Source organism: Alexandromys fortis, unplaced genomic scaffold (genome assembly GCF_014885135.2).
Source record: "Alexandromys fortis isolate MF-2015 unplaced genomic scaffold, M_Fortis_MF-2015_v1.1 scaffold_70, whole genome shotgun sequence".
In the NCBI taxonomy this organism is placed as follows: Eukaryota; Metazoa; Chordata; class Mammalia; order Rodentia; family Cricetidae; genus Alexandromys; species Alexandromys fortis.
In genome coordinates this window covers 2,395,639-2,421,662 of record NW_026067955.1, presented here as the reverse complement: position 1 = coordinate 2,421,662, position 26,024 = coordinate 2,395,639, and the positions used below count along the sequence as shown (strand labels likewise).

The window sequence follows — 26,024 nt, the reverse complement described above, 5'->3', positions numbered from 1 at the left end:
GGGAGGAGAGGGGAGGGGAGGGGAGGGGAGAGGAGAGGAGAGGAGAGGAGAGGAGAGGAGAGGAGAGGAGAAAGGGGGTGGCGGGGAGATTGAGACTCATTCACTTTGGGATGAATCACCACTTAGATCTTTTTAAGGTTTAGTTGTGTGTTAGAGCTGTTTCAACTTCTTGTAAAAATTTTTCTCATGAGCTTTGTGTATAAGATTTTGTGGGGCACCCATTTTAATTCTAAGCACATATATCTAGGAGAGAAGTTGAAGAGGGTTGTGGTAATCCTGTGTTTAACTTGTTGATGAACTCCCAAATAGACTAATTATTGTTAGACTTTGCCTCCGGCATTTGTGTATTGAAAGTTAATTTGTTTAAAAATACCTAGCTGGTTACACTCAGGAGGCAGAGGCAGACAGATCTCTCTGAGTTCCAGGACAGCCAGAGCTGCAACACAAACCTTTGTTGAACACTGCTCTTTCCCCCTCTTCTCCAGGGGGGAAAAACTTTAGCAAACACTGAATAGTTCAGACAGTGTGCTGGACACAAGATACTTTTTTCATGGAGCTTATTGTTTGGGAATGAATAAGCAAAAAAAAAAAAAGATATGAAAAGAAGATTATACTAATTGCTATAATTAAATGATGGGGAATTCTTTCAACTTTTGTGCATTTAATGTTTAGTGAGCACATGCTATTTGTTAAACACATCTAGTTTCACAGATCCTTAATTTTACAAATTGTTTTTGCAGAGTAGTAACCAGAGGAATAGAAAGGTCAAAGAACTTACTCTCATAGTTGTGAGCCATACTCAAATGAAGGTTGTTTCACCTCAGGTCCCCTTCATGGCATTTTTCTCTGTCTATTCTGGGTGGGGGATGGGTATAGTCTTATATAATAGTATTCCTGAAGATGCATGGTATTTAGGATTTTTGAGGAACTAGAACGGTATGTTTGGGATCTAGGCATAGACAACTACACCTACAACCACTGCAGATTTCAAGTCCTCTTGGTATACATAGAGCTTAGGTGGCCAGCTTAGGCTACAGAGTGAGACCTGTCTCCCCTGCCCCCATATGACCTGATATGAGTTCATCTAAGAGTGGCATAAGAGAGTGAGGTTTTAAGGAAGGACAGAGGAAGGAGGATATGAAGTTTAAGAAAAATGAAAGGACTGGACATGATAGCTCATGCCTTTAATCCCAGCACTTGGGAACCAGAGGCAGAAGGATCTCTGTAAAATCAAGGCAAGCCTGGTCTACATAGTTCGAGGACAGCCAGAAGTGTGTATTACATAAAGACCCCTTTATTATTATTATTATTATTATCATCATCTTTTACATAGAGACCCCCATATCATTGATAATAATGACAATAAAATTTGAAAGTTAAAAAGAATTAATGACAAAATCAGAGCATACAAAATTGTCTTATTAAAAATATTAGACTATATACTTTTGTTAAAAGGTTGTTTGTCAGTGGCCATCACACACTACCACTTGATTTAATACCAACTAAAAATAAAAGCAAAACAAAAAAAAAACCTTGACAGTGGTGATTGAACCTTTTCTTGGATGCTTTTGGCAGAGGCGTAACCATTCATTGATCTTTGTCCTTAGCTCTTAACACCATTTTCCTATGACATTCAGAATGATGCTTCCCATAAAACTAATGATACTTCAACTGTTTATTGTTCCTCATTTTCATGCCTCTGTGTTGTGAGTTACACAATTTGTTGTTCATCAGTGTTCGTAAAAAACCAGGTTGCTGTCAGTTTTTTCATTTAATTTCTCAGAACTGTCACATAAAGGCAACCTTCAAAATTATATACACAATACTGGGTCCATTCTTTGACATTTGTTTGGTTTCATGGACTGTCGGGGGTTCAAAGGAAGACAGTTACAAATTGCTCTCAGAAGACTTATAAGGGATGAAAATTTGCAGTTGTTAGACTGCTATGTGAACTCAGCAAAACAGAATATTTAGAATATAAAATATGAGGAAAATGTCTATCCAAGTCACATTACAGAAACTTGGAGATCACTGTTAGGACTAGTAGTTTTCTGAGTTGATGGAGGATGTACGTTTGGATATTTTCAACTTAGAGTAGTTTTTATGCTATAGTCTAAACAGTTTTTGAAGTTACATTTTATATATATGTGTGTTGAAACTTGGCTTAATAAACTTAATAAATTTCTTTCATTTGTTTCAGGCGTCTGATCACAGATTCAAAAGTTAAATTAAAATATCAGCATTTAATAACAAATAGCTTTGTAGAGGTAAGTGGTTTATGCTTGTCTAATTTTAGTTTTTAAAAATTCTGTTTCTTAATACGAATACTAGTTAGGTTCTTTTTGTTGTAGTTTTGTTTGTTTTTTTGAAACAGGGTCTCACAGTGTAGCCTTTGCTGGCTCTGTAGATGAGGCTGGCCTCTAACTTGTAGAGATCCATCTGCCTCTGCCTCCTGGGTACTAGGTGCCCAAAAATGCTAATTTTTCAGTTGAAATACTAGTTTTCAAACTGTCAAGAGCCTGCTATCTTATTTAGAACACTTACTAAAAGAAAATAATTTTGAGCCATGCTCATCAAATTACTTTTTAACAGTATTTTTCTTTACTGTTTTTTTTATTCCTAGCAAAGAATTGCAGTATGTTATTAACTTGTCATAATCACGTATATTTCTCTGTCTTACGATTCATTGCCAATAATGAATACTGTAATTACGGTTTTAGAGAGTAGCACTGACTACTCTTTGAGAGGACTTGGGTTCTTTCCCAAGACTAACATGGTAACTCACAATTGTCTGTACTCCAGTCCCAGAGGATCCAGGGCCCTTTATGTTTTCTGTGGGCCAGGCATGAATACAGTGCACATACATACATACATACAGGCAAAAATTTTTAAAATAAAAAAGATGCTGTATTATATATTTTTTTTTTCTTAGACTCCATTGGTCAGCAAATGGCCTTACCTCTGTTAGCAACCAAAGATTTATTGGGCCAAGTGGTGTTGGCACTTGCCCTTAATCCCAGCACTTAGGAGGCAGAAGTAAGAGGATCTTTGTGAATTCAAGGCCAGCCTGGTCTACAGAGCAAGTTTCAGGATAGGCTCTAAAGCTACACAAAGAAACCCTTTCCGAAAAACTAAAAATTTAAATGAATGAATGAATAAATAATAATATAAAAAAAAGAGGACATGTCTTTAAAACTCCATCATTGAGGGAGGCAGAGGTGGATCCCTGTGAGTTCCAAGACAGCCTAGGCTACAATGAGAGATACTGTTTCAGAAAACAGGCAAACAAAAACGTATTTATTGGAAAATATTTATTGCATATTTATTCTTACTGATTTTGTGCTGTGTTGGCCCAATTGAGTAGCTGCTACAAAGAACACTGTAATGTTTTATTCTCAGGTTTTATTGAAAGTGCCAAGTCCATGATAGTTAACGTCTGTATAGCTTGGTATTTTAATTCTAGAAAATAGTCTTTATTAATTAAACTATAAAATTGCATATTATAGGTATACTTTATGCAAGTGATCTTCTAATGAGTTATATTCCTAGCCAGTTAGTTGACTTTTGAATCATGATGCAGAATGTTACTTAAGACATTTCTTATTTATGTAATAAAAATATTTCATAGTTTGTATTTTACCTGAGTGGGATGGTACACTCTTTGAAATCGTAGCCCTGGAGTGGTTGGGGGCAAGAGAATTGTGAGTTTGAGAGTACTCTGGACTACCTAGTGAGAGACAACTTCTTAAAACAGACAGATATACAAAAAACAAAATTAAACAATGCATGAGGCAGAGACTAGTGGATCTATGTGAGTTATAGGCCAGCTTACATACCAGTTCTATAATAACCAGGTCTACATAGCGAGACCTTGTCTTAAAACAAACAAGCAAACAATCGGAAAAAAAAAAAAGTTGTAGAAACAGTTGAGAATCAATTGTTAAAAGGATTATTTTATTTTCAGGAACTAGTAAGAGTCAGTCTTTTCCTATTGTGTAAGAGTGGTTTTGTGGCCGGGCGGTGGTGGTGCACGCCTTTAATCCCAGCACTTGGGAGGCAGAGGCAGGCGGATCTCTGTGAGTTCGAGACCAGCCTGGTGTACAAGAGCTAGTTCCAGGACAGGCTCCAAAACCACAGAGAAACCCTGTCTCAAAAAACCAAAACAAAAAAAGAGTGGTTTTGTGTTTTTAATTTTTTTCTAGTCAAACGGAGAAATGAAGTAAGTACATTAGTTTCTCCCAGGCTGTTGTATAGCATCTAAACACCTTCCCAGATTATGAACTTACCTGATTTTTTTGCATTTTAAGAAAATTTCCCTGGGCTGATTTTGGTAGCAAACATATATGTGGAGGTCAGCCTGGTCTACGGAGTGAATTTCAGGCCAGCTGTGACTGTTTAGTAAGACCTTGTCTCAGAAGTAAAAGTTTACTCTAGAATTGAGGTTAGTAATCACAAAAATGTCTAAACTGGCACATGGTTGCTTAATCCTGTAGTCTCAGAAATAGTGAGGCTGAGGTAGAAAGATAGCTATAAATCTGGAAACAAGCTAAGGAGTGGGATTTGTAGGTAGCATAAAAAATAGTTCTTATGTTCTATAGAATTAGAATTTTAAAGATGATTAATCTTGTGAGGGTCTGGGGATACAGCTTTGTGGTCAAAGGCTTCCTTAGCGGGTACCTAAAACCAAAGTAAACAAATAATGGATCGGCAAACTAGATCTTCTAGAGTTGGGGTGTAGCTCCTTAGGTAAAACACTTGCTTCATGTGGTCCTGAACTTTATTCAAAAAAGGAAATAAACAAGTTTTTCTTTTCTTCTTTTTTTGTTTTGTTTTGTTGGTTTTTGATTTTTGGCTTTTTTGGTTTTGGATTTACAAGACAGGGTTTCTTTTTGTAACAACCCTGGCTGTCCTTGAACTCACTGTATAGACCATGCTGGCCTCAACAAAGATCCACCTGTCTGCCTCCCAAATGCTGGGATTAAAGGAATTCACTTCCACTGCCTGGCTAATCTGCCACACTTTAATAAAGTAAAATGGAAATATCATTTATCTTCCTAGGTGGACAAAAACCTAACACATTTCTTATTAAAAGGTGATAATTATAATGAAGAGGATATTACCCTTCAGAGCACTACTGTGTGCTTCATAGGGATTTTGTACTTCATAGGGTTTTGTTATCTCTCTTCCAACTTTATTCTAGATTTATGTGTTTAACTTGCTATCATTTTAAAGATTTTCTAACTTGCATTTTAGTGCAACCGACTGTTAAAGTGGTGTCCTGCCCCAGATTGCCACCATGTTGTCAAAGTCCAATATCCTGATGCAAAACCTGTTCGCTGCAAATGTGGGCGCCAGTTTTGGTAAGCAAGTGATTTGCTAAATGAGTGAAGTGAATGTAGAGTTTCTGTGTTTTCTTTTTAATCTTGGTAATAAAATGGGGGAAGCTTCATGCTGGGAGATACTAGTTAGAAATAGTTTATATCTTTTAAGTTAACGAGAAACCACATCTTAAGATTTTTTTTTTCCTCTCCTTGATGTGTTTATCTTTTGGAGGGAGAAGAAAGAGAGAGAGTGTGTGTTTTGTTTTAAGGCAGTCTCGTTCTCATTGCCCATATTGGCCTCAAACTCATGTTTATTCTCTTTTAATCCCCCCCCCCCCCAGTTCTGGAATAAGCATGTGCCGCCACACCTACTGAATGTATCAAGGGAAAATGAAGCTATAATCTTAATTTTCTTTGTATTTCATTTTAACTTTTAAGGAGAGAAAGCTTAAAAATCTGGGCTAATTTCCCCCTTTTTTCATCATTCAGAAAGCTCAGGTGTGAGTATAGTGCTTAAGTGCTCATTGTATCTTGGGCATCAAGCTTCAGTCAAAGCTTAGTGGCAGTGCTTTATCCACTGAGCCATCTCTCTGGTCCAAATTGCTATAGTCATGTAGTATTTTGTTCCATCTGACTCTTGCTCTCTACCTGTATGTTGTTCTCACAGATTAAGGAATAATATGGTTTATTTAAAAACAAAAAATTTACTTGATTTAGACAAGTTTTAATCTTACAAGAAAATGTTGGTGTATGGTTTTGTAGGTAATTTTGGTTGTTTGGCTGTTGGTATCTTGGGACTTTAGAGTTCTATAGTATACTTTCCTCTGTCTGAACTTAATAGAGATTTTTCAACACTAAAGATAGGGAACATTTTAGTGTCTTTGAACTGTTTAACTGGCTTTCTTTTCCTATATGGATAGCCTGAGACTATCTCAATTTGAAAGATCTTACTCCTTTTTTATTAGTAATTCATCTTTAAGTCCATCTTTGCATTCAGGGGCCAACCTGCATCTTCACTGACATTTATTCAATCAAAAATTGAGTTTCGTTATTTATACATTCTACGTTGCATGAAAGCAGTCTGGTACTCACACAGTCAAGTCATGTTCTGTTTTTTACAATGAATGGTTGTGTGCTAGTTTGCAATAGCATGTTTTTCATTTTCATCAGTGACATCATCAGAATGACCTTTATTGCTTTTAGCTCCACGTGCATTCTATTTAGAATTGGTAGATATTCTTTTAAGATGATGGAGACTTTCTCTATACCTCTTCCTTCATTATCAAGTCTTACACAATCACCCTGGAATAGTCTCTATTCATGATAATATATTCTTTTTCTAACACACATCAAACCCTGTCTATTATTGATTTACAAATCTGCTTTCTCATTTTAAGCTTTGTTAAAAAGCCTTCCTTATTTCTCACTACCAATTTCTTATAACAAAATACCAATATTATCTAGTATTTACACAGCAGTAATTTCTTTTTCAAACTGGGAAATCATGGGTCAGTGTGCTGATGAATTATTTGTGTTGTTGTTGTTATGTGTAGGTGAAAGTTTCTTGTCTTGCAGCTGTTGGGTGCCAAATACCCAGTGCCTACTTCATACATAAATCACCACACAGAGGCTTAGTATGCTTGACCAATATAGTCAGTCTCATTATTAACTTACTAATTAGCTCTTAGATTTTAAATTAACCCATATTCCTTATTTATGCTCTGCCATGTTGTCAGTTTGGCATACCCAAATCTGAGTCTGGCTGGTGTCTCCTGACTCAGCCCTTCTGCTTCTCATCATCTTTAGTTTGGTCAGCCTGACTATACTTCCTATACTGACTATATTCAGCAGTCAGCTTTTTTATTGTTGTTGGTGTCACCCTTTCCCCTCGAGACAGGGTTTTTCTGTAGCTTTTGGAGCCTGTCCTGGAACTTGCTCTGTATTCCAGTCTGGCCTTAAACTCACAGAGATCCACCTGCCTCTGTCTCCTGAGTGCTGGAATTAAAAGCGTAAGCAACCACTGCCAGGCCCAATCTGGATTTTGTTAAAGCAGTTCAACTGACAGAGCTTTACAATGGACAAGCGGATTGTTGCACAGCAGTTGTGGGTCTGCTTTTTACTATACAGAGAATATCTTGTGAATAATCTCACATGGTAGATGGAACAATAGAGCTGTGTGCATCTCTTTATTGCTCCTGAATACAACCCTCATGACAATCACCTTATAAGCCATTCCTAAGTGTGCATGTGTGCGCCTGCGTATTCTTGCAGGGGGTGGGGGCATGGTGGTGTTGCAACAGTCTCTACATATTGCTGGCTGTTCTAAAACTCACTAGTAGATTAGATTAGTAGATTAGACTGGCATCTTCAAACCCACGGGGATCTGCCTGCTTCTGCCTTCCGGGTGCTAGGTTAAAGCCATACACGATCATACCCAACAACCCCTACCTTTTAATGCTGTCACTCTGATGATTAGGTTTCAACATTGTTATCAGGGTGGGGCACTTGAAGAATATAGCAGAAAGGTAAAAAGATTTTACTATCTTTTTAAAGAAAATGAAGGAACTAGTGCTAACAAATAGGTGTTTCGTTGGTAGATACTTCAGTAATGCTCTGATTCTTTAAAAATCGCCGTCGAATTAATAAATATCCCCAAAGAGCAAATAAATTCACAAACATGCAAGCATGTATACAGTGCAAATTGTGTTGATTAAAGATCAACAGTGCCCTTATAGTTTTAGAGTTTAGTCCTGTGACCTGGGGTGATGATTTAGTGTGTAAAGTGCTTACTCTGCAAGAGTTAGGGACTTGAGGCCCCAAACCACATAAAGCTGGGCACCCCAGCTTGCACCTGTACTCCCAACGCTCCTATAGTGATACGAGGCAAAAACAAGAGATTTACTAGGAATTTGTGAGCCAGGTAGGCTAGTGTGCACAGCAGTGAATACTAAAAAGGGAAGAGAGACCCTGCTTCAAAGAAGATCAAAGATGAAGACAGATGTTGTCCTCTAACTTTCAGATATTTACTATAGCACACATGTGCCTGCTACCACACATCAAATTTGCCTTTGTTATAGACGAGAAGATGAAATCTGATTCCTTGCATACTCTCAATTTTTTGTTTTAATAAGAAACATTTCTTTTTTTTTTGTAAAGATCTCTTTAAGGTAATTAGATTTATTTATGTGTATGTGTTTTACCTATATGTATGTATATCACGTGCATTCAGTATCCATAGAGGCCACAAGAGGGAGGGCATCAGATCCCTTTAACTGGAGTTGGTTGTCAATTCTCATGTGAGTGCTCTTGTTAAACCTGGGTCCACCGCAAGAGCAACAAATGCTCTATTTATTCAGCAATCTCTCCATCTCCTTGTCTCTTTTTGTTAGGAAATGAAATAATGAAATGCAGTATACACTTGAAGCTCCTTGGTTGCCTGTTTTATCGGATTTCCTGTCTACCTTGTCAGAGAAATAATCATATCCTTAATCTCATTACTTCTCTCTTTGACAAACATTTTTATAAATTATGTGATAATCACATTAATAACCGGTTTCGTTTTGTATAGGTTTCACTAAATTTCTTTGATAATTTTACACATAACCAGTACATTTTGATTATTCTAACCCCCTCCCCCCCCCAATCTCTCCTGTCCCTATCAACCTTTACTGCTGCATCCCTGGAATTCCTTTCCCACATTCGTATCTTACCTTGTGGCTCACCAGGCTCCTTCTGTGTAGCCATTGGTTTGGAGATAGTCGTTGCAGCCTGGTGGGCTCCACACCAGTGGGCACACTGTTGTATTGTGTGTCATCCCTGCCCTGCCCCGCCCCCATTTTGAGGAAGGGTGTTATGAAGCTAGCCTTGAATTCTGTATTCTCCTTGAGGCCTAGGATTTTACAGGTTACCATGCCCAATTCGATGTTTTTCCAGAAGCATTTGTGTTTTCTTCATTTATACTCCTAACCTGTAAACATACATGTACTTAGTACTAGGATTACAGATGTAAGCCACCATAATTTTTTTGGTTTGTTTTGAATAGATTGACCAACACCATTTTTCTCTATGGGGCTGAGTTTAATCTAGTTACATTATGCAAAGATGTCCCCTTTTGTATCTAATGTATTATTTGTTGTATATTAGTATGAATTTGCGAATTAATCTTCAAATGCAGCCTTTTGTTCTTTAGCGTATGAAGATAGAGTATGCACTGGTGAAACACTACTAAAAGTTTCTCGGTACAATCTGAGTGAGCCAGTCTTGCTAACAGTTACTGTGTAGTTATCAGGGCATGTCTTTATGCTTTTAATCATTCCCATATCACACATATTGATTCTTTATTTGCTGGTCCTAGAACACACTAATTCTGGAAAAAAAAATTCACTGTAAAATAAACACATTCCCTGCCTTGGTATTTGCCAATCATTTAGAATTTCCTGGCAATACTGGGGAAATGTAGAGGTGAAATGGTTGAGTTGCTTACTTACAGTGAGTAGTATTAATTATGTAAACTCCTGTGTCCTTTAACAGCTTTAACTGTGGCGAAAATTGGCATGATCCTGTTAAATGTAAGGTGAGATTTGTTTTTTTTTCCTTTTTTTAAAAAAAAAAAACGAGTCAGTACATTCCTAAGATTTGATGATTTGATTAAAGATAACAGCTGATGACTTTGTACTAGCAAATGGAAGATTTTATTCTATGCTTTTTTGTTTCAGGTGATCATTTGCAAGTATTCTGTGTGCATTTGTTTGAGTGTTAAGTTTCTGCTTATCTTAGAATATCCATGAGTAGTTAGGCTTTTTGGGGGGGGGGAATAACTTAATTTGATTTTTCATCCAGGTTCTAGGCTTCCCATCCAACTTTAACAAGTCAAAATTCTTCAGTTCTTCGGTTGATCCCATATAAATGAGTTGGGTTTTTTGTTTTGTTTTGTTTTGTTTTGTGTTTTTTAAGACAGGGTTTCTCTGTAGTTTTTGGAACCTGTCCTGCAACTAGCTCTTGTAGACCAGGCTGGCCTCAGACTCACAGAGATCCATCTGCCTCTCCCTCCTGAGTGCTGGGATTAAAGGCGTGCACCACCACCACCCAGCAATAAATGAGATTTTACACCCACAAATTTTCCTACTTTGAGAATATGCCTAGTGATAATCTATATCTTTTTGAGTCTTACATTTAAAAATTTCCTTTGTTTAAGTGCTGAAATAATTTGCTATCCTTAAGGTTTTAGTTATATTCTAATGATTGTTATTTTCAAATAGTGGTTGAAGAAGTGGATTAAAAAGTGTGATGATGACAGTGAAACTTCTAATTGGATTGCAGCTAACACAAAGGTTGGTCCATCTGTGTGTATCCTCCCACCACTACCCCTCCCCTGAACTGTTGATAATCACCATATTGAAGGGTAGGTGTATAAGCATTAGCAAAAGCAGTGTGAGTTTATGTTGGTTTGAGCCTTATGATAGCTTTTGTCTACTGCACCCCATCTCCAATGGCTACATATGGATAATTACCTTCAGGTGTTTATTTTATTGAGTAGCTGTAATGCATTATGCGTAGTGCTTTACTTTTATTCTAAAAACATGGATTTACTGTAGATAAAGCTTATTTTGTTAAACTAAATGTGACTATACTTCATTCACTTCACTTATATTGGCCTAATGTCAATTTTTTTCTTTTAAAATAATTTTTTGTATTGTGTGCATGTACATATATGTGCTCATGTCTAGGTAGGGGAGAACCACACTCAGGAATCAGATTTTGCCTTCCACTATATAGGTACAGTGTATTGAACTGTTAGACTTGGTGGTAAGTACCCTTACAACCCTGAGCTATGTTGTCAGCTAATGTAATTGTCTACCTTAAGTTTCTCAGTTTTACTTTTTAGAAGTTAGTCTTCAGAGGCCAGGATTTAAGCCGAGTAACTAATTTTAAGTTTTGATTATATAAAGTAGACATCGCAGAACTGTTTCTCTGAATCTACTTTATGCTATACATCTAAACTATGACATAAGTGAAAACATTGAAAGTGGACCCATGTAGTACTCCTTATTTTTATTTTGAATATGTTATTAATGAAGCTAGTTGTAAATTCTGTCTCTTTGGGGCTTTGATTGTAGCTCAGTTGATAGAGAACTTCCCTAAACGGCACAAAGCCCTCATTAGTCTTGATCCCAAACACCATATGAACTGGATGTGCTGACACATCTTGTAATCTCAACACTGGAGAAATGAAGGTGGGGATCAGAAGCTCAACATCAGCCCAAGCTACACAAGACCTCGTATCAAGCCATAAAAACAAGGGCTGAGAAGATGCCTTGGTGGATAAGTGCCATTCAAGTATGAAGAACTGAGTTCAGATCCCTGACACTCATAAAAAAGGCAGGTGTGGCCATGTAACCCCGGTGCTGAGTTTCAGAGACAGACTTTCTGGAGCTTAATGGTCAACCCCCATAGCTGAATATAAAGAACTCCAGGTTCACTGAAAGTGTCTGAGAGTTGTAAGGCTGAGAGCTATAATGCAGGACATCTAGCGTCATCTCTCGCATACTTGTGTACACAATCTCTACACCACTCAAATTTTTAAGTTTTTGAAAAGCTAGATATGGCACACATAGTTAATCCCAGCATTTGGGAGGCAGAGACATCTGGATCCCTGACTTTGAAGCCAGCCTAGTCTATATAGTGAGTTCTAGGACAGCAGGGCTTTGTAAAGAAATCCTGTCTCAACAACAACAAAAACAAATGGTTAAAAAGTAAATAAGAACAAAAATGGAAATTGTGAACTTCATTATGAATTCAGTTTGAAAGTTGGGGCCTGATTACCTGCTTGCCTGACCCTGAAGGCCAGACTGCTTGTATATGGATCTTTGTGACCTAGAATTAGTTTCCTTGTTATTTCTTTTTGTCTCTTATTCTTGTGATCAACAGGAATAAATAGCACTGTTACAAGGCTTATGGGTTTATGCTATGCTGCATATAATGCTCTGAGTAGTGCTCAGGATAGAAAGTACTCTGCAGCTAGGTGGCACTCAACAGTGTGTCACGATGAGTAAAATACTTCAAAGTTTTATCAAGCTTACTATCTCTGATTAAAAATATTTTGATTGTTTTCACTGGGTGGAGATGGTTCAGCAGCTGAGAGCACTGGCTGCTCTTCCATAGGACCTGGGTTCAATTCTCACATGCATGGTGGCTCGCCACTTTCTATAATTCGATCTCTAGGAGATCTGATGTCCTCTTCTGGTCTCCACAGTCATCTGCACACAGACATATAAAGAAAAATAAATATTTTATAAAAGGAATTACACTGTTTTTGTCTTTTAAAACCCAATAATAAGCAGGGCAGTGGTGGCACATGTTTTTGAGGCAGGTGAATCTCTGAGTTCAAGGCCAACCTGGTATACAAAGTGAGTTCCAGGACAGTTAGGACTGTAACACAGAGAAACCCTGTCTCGAAAAACAAAAACAAAACAAAGAAAAAAACCCCAGTAATAATGATACAGGTTATTTTTTTAATGGTATTTATTACATGCTTACTACTTTTGTAAGTGACTTAAGTGTAATAACTCTAATAGATAAATGAAATCTAGAATTGGCTTCTCTCAATGGTAGCAATACAGCTTAGTGTAGCATTGACACCAACTTTATAGTTTTTTTCCATAGGAATGTCCCAAATGCCATGTCACAATTGAGAAGGATGGCGGTTGTAATCACATGGTTTGTCGTAACCAGAACTGTAAAGCAGAGTTTTGCTGGGTGTGTCTTGGCCCTTGGGAACCACATGGATCTGCCTGGTAGGTTGGACAAATGGTAGAGTATGTTAACATAATTATGACATATATATCACATATAAATGATATTTCTGCCTTTGATTATCACCTGACTTGAGCTAAATGAACAATATGTATTTCAACAGAGGAATATGCTAGGTAGAGACACAGAGAGGGATTAAGTTGTCATTTCTCACAGGAATTAATAATTGAGATTAACCTTTAGGTTGAGATTTTCATTAATTGTAGTTGGAAACAAAATAAAAGGAATACTGAACAGAGATGGAGTATATTTTAAGTTCATGATTTTATTTTTTAGTTACATTGTCTGATGACTCTAGGTAGACATTGTAAACTAGAATTTATCTACAGAAATTTAACCTGTGTGTTTTTCTTACCCTATACATCATTAAACAATAGTTGTTGTCTTTAATAATTGGAAAGTGCTGAGCGGTGGTGGCGCACACCTTTAATTAATCCCAGCATTTGGGAGACAGAGGCAGGTGGATCACTGTGAGTTAAAAGGCCAGCCTGGTCTACAGTGCAAGTGCTAGGACAGGCTCCAAATCTACAGAGAAACCCTGTCTTTAAAAAACAAAACAAAACAACAATTAAAAAAATTGGAAAGCTACTGAGCAAAAATCTGTATTTTTTGCTTCTCTTTGACACTTTGGTTTGGTTGGGTTTTTTGAGACAGGGTTTCTCTGTGTAACACTCCTGGCTGTCCTAGAACTCGCTTTGTAGAGCAAGCAGGATTAGAGGCATGTACCACCACCGACCCAGCCTAACTTCTCTTTGAAATAGGCTTGCATTCCTATTTGGAAGAACTACCTATAACTTGTAAATAGTTCTTTGAATGGGCCTTTATTGTGCAATTTTATAAGTTCTTCAAGACTGAGAGTTAATGTTAGATCCATGTGCGGTTGTCTCTTAGCATCCATTGGAGATGGGGTCCAGGATGCTCTGTGGATACCAAAATCTGAGCATTATATACAATAGTATAGTACTTGCATGTATGTAGATTATTTATAATACCTTGCACATAGTAAATGTTTTGTGAACAATATTGTTTAGGGTATAATGACAAGGATAAAGACATCTGTTTGTGTTCAGTACAGTTGGGAGTTATCGTCAGTTATTTTTTTGCTCCAGGAAAGATTGTTTTCATGGTGCATAATCCTTAGATTTAAAGGCTTCCTGTTTTAAAAGGCACCCTTCATTTCCTTCTGTACCAATAGATAATTTTCTTATATGCATATTTATTTTGGAAAATACAAGTTAAACTTTAGATGAGTTTTGAGAAACATAGGAGCTAAGCACATATGCTGATGAGAAATGAATGTATTTCTGGGTGTTATAATATGCAGATAACCTGCTTTTATCAATTTGTGTCACCTTCCTGCTTTCTGTTGGTTAACCTGGTAAGTTGTGGGGGATAGGAGAAGTTAGGAAATAGAACTTCAGTATAAAATTGTTTGGATGCTGTGAGGGTAGAAGTGGCATGGTTAAATGAAAGGGGCTTGTATTGTGCGGTTTACACATTGTCAAATAATTCCAGCACTGTTGATGACTGAATGCAAGGGGAAGGGTGCAGCTTCAAAATAAGATAAAGCGATAGGAACTTAAAAATTAGGCACTTGCTTTTCATTTAATTGGGACTTGTAGTTACAGTGATTGGAGGATTGGTGATAGGGATTATTTCTGGAGCTAATTCCAAGGTAGTAACTGATTTGTTAATGGGGAATAAAGGAAATATGCCATTGTCAGAGCTGAAGACAGATTTTCTCTCTCTCCCTCTCTCTCTCTCAGACAGGGTTTTTCTGTGTAGCCTAGGCTGGCCCGGAATTCTCAGAGATCTACCTGCCTCTGTCTTCCCAGTGCTGGGATTAAAGGTGTGTGTTGCTGCTGTTGCATGCATGTCTACACACATACACATGAACACGCATGTATTTTAGGAGAGCAAACTATAGGGTTCCCAGAAACTAAAATAAAGTCACTGTATGCTTTTTTTATGCCAGCCTAGTGTTTGGGGGAGGGTGGATAAAGAAGATTATTTTCAAGACTCTGAGTTTGATGACATCACTGATCATGACTCAGATTTTTTGTTTTGTTTTGTTTTCGAGACAGGGTTTCTCTGTGGCTTTGGAGCCTGTCCTGGAGCTAGCTCTGTAGACTAGGCTGGTCTCGAACTCACAGAGATCCACCTGCCTCTGCCTCCTGAGTGCTGGGATTAAAGGCGTGTGTCACCATCGCCCGGCCCATGACTCAGATTTTAATTAAAGCAAGAGAACTACCATAGACTGAATGATGACTTGGTCGAAAGGGTCATGCCTATATGCTTGTTGACCTTGCAATTGTATCCTCTTTTGTTTTCTGTGTATTCTTAAAATGCCTTTGATTTGTAAAAACAATATTCCAAGTAGCACAATCAGTTATTTGAGTTATAAATATAGGTAGACCCTAAATATTTGCTTTGCTAGCCTTAAAATCTTCAATAGTTTTGGAAAGGAAAAGCCTGTATTAAGCTAGTGCTTTAAATTCCTTTTTAAAAAACATTTCAAGGAGTGAATATGGTGGCACACACCTTTAATTCCAGCAGTCACTAGGCAGATGGATCTCTAAATGATGGCAAGCCTGGGTTACATAGAAAGACCATGTCTCAAATATTAACCACAATTGAAATTTGTGATGTTTAAGAGATAAGAAAAGAGCCAATGTTAATAGTTTACGAAAAGAAATCAAAGGCGGTGATCATTCAATTAAATTAAGTAAACTAGTACATCAAGTAAAAACATTGAATGATCAGGTGAAAATTAACATGAAATCTTTCTAATCCAGATAAATTATCTGTGTTACTTTAAGACCAATTGTGGTTACATCTCAGTAGTGGAAAATAGACAATAGGCTAGTATCAAAGATTAAATAAATAAAAGTATAACTTAAAATTTCTGAGATTTATGATTTAATCCTATACCTAAAAACTAAATCATATTTCCACCAAATATTTCATTTGGAACAGAAATTTGTAGCCTATTGAGTAAAAATAGGCAAGGGTATTTGGCCAATTCTTGGAGTAAACATAATAGATTCACATTTTCCTTAAGGGAATGTCTAAAAACTTTATGAAATATTCCCCTGCTTCCTTCTGTTTTCTGGTACATTTTTGTAAGAGATCATCTTATCGCCAAAACCATCTGTTACTCAAACATAAGTCAAAGCAAGGTATTGAACACACATATACCACCACACAAACGTATACATAGATTAGCACGTCTCTTAAAACTGCTTTCTGATACATAATTTGGTGAAATCAAAGATAACATGTATTCGTATGTTATGTGTGCATACAAATACATAGACACCATTACAGTTTTGAAGGGATGAAAATAAAGCTCAGTGGCAGAGCATTGGCTTAGCGTGCGAGAGGCTTTAGATTGAATTCTTAACACCATGTGCCCTCACACATATTCAAAAAACAATTCTGAAAAGGTTGGTAAGTCTGTACCACTAAATTTTAGATTAAAAAAAAAAACATGAGTGTGTGTGAATCTGCTTCTGTTACACAAATGGTCACTCATCTTTCAACAGCTACCCACAAAAGACCTGAAGAGGGCATTAAATTACTTGGAATTGGAGTTCCAGAAGGTTTTGAGCTGCCCACTGTGTATGCTGGGAATCAAACTCTGGTCCTTCTGAGTAGCAAGTATTCTTAGCCATTGAGTCATCTCTTGAGCCCCATGCATTTCACTTTTAACATTTAAATTCAAGTTTTTCTTTGGGATGAAGGGAGGGATGGGGTTTTGAAAATCTCTTCATTTAGCTCTAAAATAAAAAGTTCACTGTTAACAGATGGCTGCAGCATCATGTTAGTTTTTGACTTCCTGCTAACTGAACTACTTTTATGTATTTATTCTGAATCTCTCTTTGAAAGTCTATTGCAAGGGGACTTTACAGTAAATAAATAGCCACAATCAGAATGTAGTCTCTCATAAAAGATATGTAGTAGCCAGGTGTGGTAGCAGATAACTTAAATCTCAGCACTTGGGGACCAGTGCCAGACAAATCTCTGAGTTTTAGGTTAGTTTGGTCTCAAGCTAACCAGGACTAGTGAGACCAAAAAAACCGGATACATAGTAACAAGGACAAAGGAAGTGCCCATCATTTCTGCTCTGAGCTAATTTCTCTGGATATGTTTTCTCCTTCCCTTCTTTTTTATGTATCATTCAGTTTTCAGTGACAGTTAATAAATCATAGAGGTATATAAGTACATCCCACAGCATCTCTTAAAGAGTAACTTGTAATTGTTGGTTCTCTGGCTTATAAAAGGAAAGATACAGTGAGTAACAGATAGCTTAGGAGATAACATGATCTCTTCAGAAACAGTTTCAAGATCAGACTATAAGTAGTAATCATAAGTACTATACTGCAGTGTTTTCTGGTGGTTGTAGCTTAGCTGGTTTGGGATGGGTTATCCAAAAGATGTGGAATTTCCTATTACTTAGTGGAGAATTGATCTAGTACTTTAGACACCCAGAATATTAGGTGTTGGATTATATACAACCCTCCCAGTGTTGCTTTATTTAGTCTTGTGATTTTTCCACTATATCAATAGGACCTTGTGTGTGCTGACATCTCAGTTTATCTGTTGTGAAACAGAATGCTAGTTCTAGATAATCACTTACAAGTTAAAGTGCTACATCCTGTTCCTTTTATAATTGATTTATGGCTTTCTGAAAGTTTCTTAATTTTTTTTAAGGTACAACTGTAATCGCTACAATGAGGATGATGCAAAGGCAGCAAGAGATGCCCAAGAGGTGAGTTGCAGCTATAGCAGGTCAGCACTGGCTAAGAATGCCTGATTCACATATTTCTCTGTTAACTTTATAGAAGCATTCAGAAAGGGACTCTTTTACGGTACTTAATTAGGAACATTTATTTTCATTTTCTGAGACAGGCTCTGTAGCCCAGATTGGCATCAAACATATGATCCTTCTGCTTCTGCTTCTTCCTGACAGCTGATTATAGGCATGTGCATTGTGCTCACTCAGTCTTTTTTGTTTTGTAATTGGTTTGTGAATTTTGTGACAAGTTCTTGCTTTGTCCCTTGACTTCCCAATCTTAGTTACCCATGTCTGAAATTACAGGGGTATGTATGCCAATCCTCCTCCTCCTCTATAAGGACAGTCTTGTCTGTTTCCTTTCTTTCACTTGAGCTAGTTATGTTGGTTCCTGTGATGACCTTAAATGAATGCTTTCACCTCTGCATTCTGCTCATTCAGCACGGAGAATAAGAGACCAGCAGTTGTTGAGTGAACTGCTGCTATTCTGTATAGAGCACACAGTGTGTCACTTATTTTTACTTTTTGCCTCATTGTTCGTGCAATTCTGATAGGTCAGGTAATTTTGAAACAGACTCCCTCCGGAGTCTCTATGCTATTAGGAAAGGATTCAGACAATAGGTTTGTATTTCTTTTTTTTTTTTTTTATTCTCATAATTTTATAGTAGTTGAAGAACTCATTTTTGTTGTTATTTTGGTTTTTCTAGACAGGGTTCCTCTGTGTTAGAGTTCTGATAGTCCTGGAGTTACTTTGTAGACCAAGCTGGCCTCGAGCTCACTGAGATCTTTCTGTCTGTCTATGCCTCCTAAGTGCTGGATTAAAGGCATATACCACCACCACCCGGCTAAATCTTTTGTTCTTTTTTTCTTTTTTAAAATATTTATTTATTTTTATATGCATTGGTGTTTGGCCAGCATGTGGTCTGTGTGAGGGTTTCAGATCTCCTGAAACTAGAGTTACAGACAGTTGTAAGCTATCATGTGGTTGCTAGGAATTAAACCCAGGTCCTCTGGAAGAGCAGTCATTGTTCTTAATGTCTGAGTCATCTCTCCAATCCTTTATTTATTCAATCATTCTTTTTTTGAAATTCCTAAAGACAAAAATGCTTTTTAGCTGGATTCTGGTGCCATATGGCTTTAATTCCAGCTTCTTAGTTTGAGGCCATCCTCGTCTACAGAGCAAGTTCCAGGACAGCCAAAGAAACCCTGTCTACAAACAAAAAAAAATGCTTTTTAAATGGTATTTCAAGCTGGATACAATCCAAAACATGGATTCCATGTGTTTGTTGTTAGTTTTTAAAGGCAATTTTTTGCCTGTAATCCCAACACTCTGGAGGCTTAGAGGATCACAATTTTGAGACCAGCCTTTGACTGCACAGCAAATTTGAAACCAGCAAGACTCTGTTCAGTCAACATACAGACCTCAATCATTTCTAATTAAAGAAATAAATGCCCTCCCCCAATACATATTACTATATACTCCTATATTGGCAGAAGTAAAGATACTGTCTTTTGCTATAATTAAAATAATAAACGTTTCATATATATTATATATTAAAAAAAGGTTCTTTAGGAGGTTGTAGTTTAGGTGATTTGTGTTCTGGGTATTTTGATTTTTCAAGACATGGTTTCTCTGCCTCCTGAGTGCTGAGATTAAAGCATGTGCCAGCACTGTACAGCAAGACATTTTTGTTTTAACCTTTTAGCTCATTCTGGGTTCAAAGTACTGGAATTACATGCATATTATTTAGTCCTTTCAAAGAACAGAAAAATTCTCATAAATTAATAGGGCTGGCTTAAGTATATTCACTACAGTATTTAGATATGTGAATGTAAAACCACTTACAAATATCTTATTTCTATATGGCTGTATAATCAGATCAAATCACAAGTCAATGAAATTTGTCTGCATTCATTCATTTTTATAGAACTGAAATAATATACCACTGTGTCTTGTTTATGTGGTGCGAGGGATAGAATCCAGGGATTCATATATTGAAGAACAAATATTCTACCAGCTGAGCTACATCTCCTGTACTAAGCTGTGGTTGTTGTTATTGTCATCATCTTAATACTTAAAAAGGCGTGGTGGCAGACACTTTTTATTCCTAGCAGAAATAGGCAAGAGGATTTCTGTGAGTTCAAGGACAGCCTGGTCTTCTCGCGTTTCAGGACAACCAGAACTGCTCAGAGAGACTCTGACTCAAAACCATCGTATTTTGTGGTCTCTGCTAATACCTGACTATTTGGTACCTCTACCTTACTTCCATTTAATGGTCCTCATCTTAGTAAGGGTTACTCTTACAGTGATGAAACGCCATGACCAAAAGCAACTTGGGAGTAAGGGTTTATTTTATTCTTACTTCCAACTAAGAGTTCATCACCAAAAGCAGTGACAGCAGAAACTCAAACAGGGCAGAAAACCGAGACAGGAGCTGATGTAGAGGCCATAAAGGGGTGCTGCTTACTGGCTTGCTCCCCATGGCTTACTCAGCCTGTTTCATTATAGAATCCAAGACCACCAGCCCAGGGATGTTACCACCCACAGTGACCTGGGCCCTCCTCCACTGATCACTAATTAAGAAAACCCCTACAGGCTTGCCTATGCCTGATCTTATGGAGACATTTTCTCAGTTGAGGCTCCCTTCTTTCTAATGACTCTAGCTTGTGTCAAGTTGACCTAAATTTAGTCAGTAGTTACTTTGTATCATTCTGATTTATAGATTATTAGTGGCAGTCATGATTTCTCTAGCTCCATTTAGACTTGACTCTACTGCTTAGTTCATTTTTATGACTTAATAGAAATCAAGATTGTATAAAATCTTTTTGAAGAACAATACCATACTTTTTCCAATATACTTTTAGATTTTGATAATTCTGTTGAATAAAAAGAAAAGCTTTTTCCTCGTGTGTGGCACTGTTTTATTCCTAGTTATTAGGAATTCTGAGTGACTAGTAGACAAATTAGATCTAGCTAGAGATCATATTTAGCACAGCTTTGTTTTTGAAGACCACACCATCTCAGTAAAATCCCTTTCTAAGTTCTCTAGGGGGTGGGGTGGAGGTGGGATATTGTGCATAGCTTTTAAATTAGGGGTCTATAGATTTTGTACTTCACAAGTAGGACCCATCTAGAATCTTACACCTCTGTAGGGCACAGTGAAAGATTTCATATCACTGTCATTTATTTGATGGGATATACCATTACACGCTTATTTAACCTTTTGATTTTTCCTTATGTTCTCCATTCTCGCATGCTAACCTGATGTCTCTTGGGTTATTGTAGTCTTCAAAAGTATTAGAAATTTGGTACATAGTCCAGAAAGATCCTTGGTGGTACTTTGAGTGCTTTGTGTTGTAGAAAAGTTTATATGCTCTGTTGTGCTGACAGTGGTAAAATTTGAATCTTCTTCTGTCTTTGGAAGTCAGAATACCTTTTCTGTAGAAGACAAATAAAGCCATCCCCGATGGCACAGGTGTGTAACCCAGCTACTCAAAGGATGAAGCGGGAACATTATGAATATAAGACCTGTCTGAGCTACTACAAGACCATTCTGAGAAATTTAGTGAGAGTTTCAAAGGGGTGTGTGTATTGGAGGAACCATGGAAATGGCTCAGTTTTTAAAACAAGACTTAACAAAAAGCATGAACTCAAATTTAGATCTCCAGCATCCACATGGCAACTGCCTGTGATCCTAGCAGTAAGGAGGCAGAAACAGGACTTCTGTGACTAGATACCCAGCAAGATTAGTCAGAAACCGCAAGGTCCATGTTCAGTGAGAATAAATTGTGATCCAGAAAGACAACCTATATGAACTTTGACTCTAGACATGAATTTGTGCACACACGTATGAAGGGGTTAGGGAAGAGGGAGCCATTGAGATAGCTCAGTGGGTAAAAACGTTTGCTTTACAAATCTGGTAAACTTGCATTAGATTCCCTGAATCCACAGTGTGGAGAGAATTAATTCCTGAAAGTTAACTCTGACTTCCTGCTGACATATGTATGCACGTGTGCACATGCACGCACATACGCATTCAAAATGGGGGATGATGTAAAAAGAAAGAAAAGGAGGTGGGAGGGGTTGAATCTCTGTGGTAGAGTTCGCCCAGCATGGGCAAGGCTTTGATTCCCAGCACTGAGGTTTGAATCAATACCTGCTGACTGTAATCTCCATGATGATTACTCAAGTCTATTTCTCTCCTTACTGCTAAGGAAGCCATAGGCTTTAACAGATGAATGTGATTGTGTTCCAAATAGCTTTACTTAGAAAAAAACAGTTGGTAGCTACACTTGACTGGCCTGCCAGTTTTCTAGTTTTGGTTATTTTGGGAATTCACAATTTTCAAATTGTGAATTGATTTATTCTGGATCTTGGCATTTATTATTAAGCTTTTCTTATTTGCATTAAAATTTTTCTTCTTTGATTTCTGAGGGTTTTATTTGTAGGCTTCCCCTCCTCCCCCTGAGATAGGGTCTCATTATATATATAGTCCTGTCTGGCCTGGAGCTTAGAGATCCACTTGCTTCCTCTTCCTGAGTGCTGGGATTAAAAGCATGTACTACTACACCCAGCTTCATGAGTTTTAATGAGAAATAGTTTTCAGAATCAAAGTATATGAAATCAAGTCCTCTCACATCGTATGTGATAATGTGATAAATTGGGTTTTCTGTTAGATTTTGTGAATTTGACAAATTTGCAAATAATAGTACATACTGGAAAGTAAACATGACAGACAGGTTAGTTCCTACATAGTTTATTTGCACATAGGCTTAATTTTTATCTCATAAGTGTTGGTTCAGCACCTACCTGACTCTTGAAATAATATGGCTTTGCCAGGCATGGTTGATACATGATGCAAATATAGCTCTCATGAGGTAGGAAGTAGAAAGAGAAACATTTTGATTTCAAGGCCAGCCTAACCTGTTTCCTGACCCTCAGGTCGGGGGTGGGGGACGACAAACTTTTGTTTGACTTTTTTCTTGATGCTTCAGTGCTGTATATGATATTGTAGCATGTGATTGAGTAGTCCTGAGGTTCAGAGTTTATATACTTAAGAAGATCAACTGTAGATTCTTCTCCAAATATATATTTTTTTCCTCTCGAGACATGGTTGGAGCTTTGGAGCCTGTCCTGGAACTTGATCTGTAGACCAGGCTGGCCTCAAACTCAAAGAAATTGCCTGCCTTTGCCTACCGAGTGCTGCGCAATATTTATATTTCTATATACTTGGTATAGGGTAAGAACCCCAGCCAAGGAAAACCAACCAATCCCTGAGCACTCTGACTCTGAACCCAGAGCTAGTGAGGGAAACAGACCCAGGAGCTAGTAAAAGAAACACTTTATCCCAGAACCAAAGAAGCATACCTGACTCTGAAACCAGTGCCGAAGAAACACACTTTGTCCTTAAAAACAGAGCCAGTAGGAAAAAAAAAAATGCCCTGGCCCTAAAATTAACCAAAGACTCAAAACGGACCAGGGAAAGAAACAGTTTGACTCTGAAATCAGAGCCATCTCTGCCCCTGACCAACTAAATTAGCCAATCTCTGAGCATAACTTCTTCCTGGGAAAACTCCGCCCATAAGAAGCCCTGTATAAGCCCCATCTGCCTGTTCAGCTGTTGGCTATTATTTTACTACCCTGGCAGAGGTATCCACTCTCCTGGATTCCTCCTTCCCAAATAAATCTCAAGAGTATTGGGTGAAGATCTTCACTTGGCATATCATAGAAGGTACCCGAGTGTCTGTCATTTCTAGACTTTAAAGCATAGAGAGAAAAATATAATTATATGTATATGTGTGGTAAAATCACACTTAAATTTAACTAATCGTTTTCTATATATCAGGCACTAGTGATACTAAGTATATGATTTAAAATCGTCCAACACATCTAGAGACGTTCAGAATAATGAAAGAGACTTTACGTCAGTTATTTTTGTAAGACAATAATAATGCAAAATATATTTGAAGTACAAAATTGTCATTAATACTACTTTGTATATTATCAAATAATAGACTACTGAATGCCATTATTGTATGTAGGTGTATTGGGAGTATGTTTGAAATTAAACCCAGTAACTGATGTCAAACAAGTGTGGGCTTTAAGCTTTACCCCAGACTATATCTCTAGTGCTCTAGCCCTCACTGTTAGATTGTTACTGTAAGTTTGTATATATTTGGTTGGTTGAGGGATGGGGTAGTGGAGGCACAGACAGAGATTCGCTCTGTAGCCCATAGCTGGTCTTAATTTATGCTACCCATGCTTTCCTCAATTTTGGCAGTTCCATGTTTCTGTCTGCTGAGTGCAGCTGGTATTACAGGTGTGTACCTCCATGCACAACCTCCTCTTTAGAAATATAGCTTATTTGAATCAACTATTGTTCAGATGCTTCCAATTCTGTCAAATTTCTTCCTGTTTTCATCTTTTTAGGCAGGATCTTATATTGTAAATTATTAAAATTTTAAATGTATTTTGTGTGTGTGTGTACATGTACATACACATGCGTGCTCACAGGACAGTTGTCAGGATGTGCTTTTCTTCCTGCCACCTCATGAGAGCTGAGGATTAAATTCAGGATGTCAGACGTGTGCACAGGCACACTAGCCATCGTGCTTGCTCAGATTTACTTTATAAATTGAATTTGATTAACTTTATTTCCTCTTTACATTATCCTTCTCTTGCTTCCTTTTTAAAAAATTGCCATTTGTTTATTGAAGAAACTAGGTCATTTTCTCCTGCTGCTTTTCCAGCCCTAAAGATTTTACTCTTGTTAATAAATGACTCCCTGGTGTCATTTATTAACCTTTTTTGTCTCTCTGCTACTAGTACTACTACTTTTTTAAAGACAGGGTCTCCTAAAAATGAGAAAAGATAGATTTAAAAAAGAGAGAGAGAGAGAGAGACAGAGGGTCTCACTGTATAGCTCTGCTCGCTACTCTCTGTGTAGACCATTTTGCCTTCTTAGTAAGTCTATAAATTTAAGGAAATTCAGACTCAGCAAAAAGAGCTTTGAATTTTTTTTCTGTTGGGTGGGGGTTTGAGACAGGGTTTTTCAAAGACTGGGTTGTCAGTAAATTTGTTTAGCTTGCACACAACACACCAGCCACCAGCAACACACAGCTGCTTCGTGTTTTCTAGCTCATTGCTTCCTCTGTAGAGTGCTATCCAAGAGAACTTTTTTGTATTGCTAAAAAGACTCTTCATCAACATTGTTTAATTTGTTTCCCACTAATTGTAGAACAGACATTTTAATGTTGAGTTAAAATAGACAAATATGTGGCTCATGGCTGCTGTATAAAAACTAGAGTAAGGCATTCAGAGCAGTAGTATCAAAGGTAACTGTAGATAGCTTTATTCTTAATTTTAAATTAACAATTTTAGATTACTGTTATTTTATCAGCAAATACATGAAATTTCAATTAGCAATTGTAGTCAAAAATAATAATACTCATGGATATGATGTTTACTATGTGTATAAGGTTGATGAATGTTTAACTATAGTTAATTATTTTGTCACCTTGGTTACCTATTGTTTTTTATGGATAGATATTTGACATTAATTCTCATTTTTGAATACAATGTGTATTATTGACAGGCTGGTCCCCCATCTCCCATCCTGTTCCCCCCAGTATCATTATTTTACTCTCTACTCCTCTGAGTTTAGGTTTTAGATTCTTCATATAAGTCAATATTGTGTAGTATATGTATTTCTATATAGGTTTAGTACATTGTCTTCCATGGCTAGCCATGTTGTTGCACATGACCACCCGAGCAGTATTCCATTTACTATGTATGCCCCCATTTCTTTATCCATTCATTTATAATAAACGAACTGATTCCACGGCTTGATTATTACAAACAACAAATGGAGAAATGCAGGCATGCTCAAAATAATTATTTCAGGATTTGTTGTTGCTGCTGTTGTTATATACCCAAATGTGGTAAAACTGAATTTTATGATGGTTCTGCTTCAGTTTTTTAAGGGCCATCTGTGTATTTTCCATAATGATTCTAACTTACATTCATACAATTCCCTTCACTCCACATACTTGCCAACTCTTGGTATCTTTGCCCTTTTGAGTGACAAGCTGTTTTA

General features: G+C 37.3%; 1 protein-coding gene across 2 annotated transcripts in view; it reads left to right on the top strand.

The window, feature by feature from the left end:
- Positions 1-26,024, top strand: part of Arih1 (ariadne RBR E3 ubiquitin protein ligase 1) — a 107,903-nt gene that overhangs the window by 77,554 nt on the left and 4,325 nt on the right. The window contains exons 6-11 of one of the 2 annotated variants that reach the window (XM_050151839.1): positions 2,201-2,267; positions 5,254-5,360; positions 9,852-9,894; positions 10,580-10,651; positions 12,984-13,114; positions 17,847-17,904. In XM_050151839.1, the coding sequence (XP_050007796.1) occupies positions 2,201-2,267; positions 5,254-5,360; positions 9,852-9,894; positions 10,580-10,651; positions 12,984-13,114; positions 17,847-17,904 (478 nt within the window). The remainder of the gene's footprint in view (positions 1-2,200; positions 2,268-5,253; positions 5,361-9,851; positions 9,895-10,579; positions 10,652-12,983; positions 13,115-17,846; positions 17,905-26,024) is intronic. The other variant, XM_050151840.1, reaches the window with a different exon arrangement.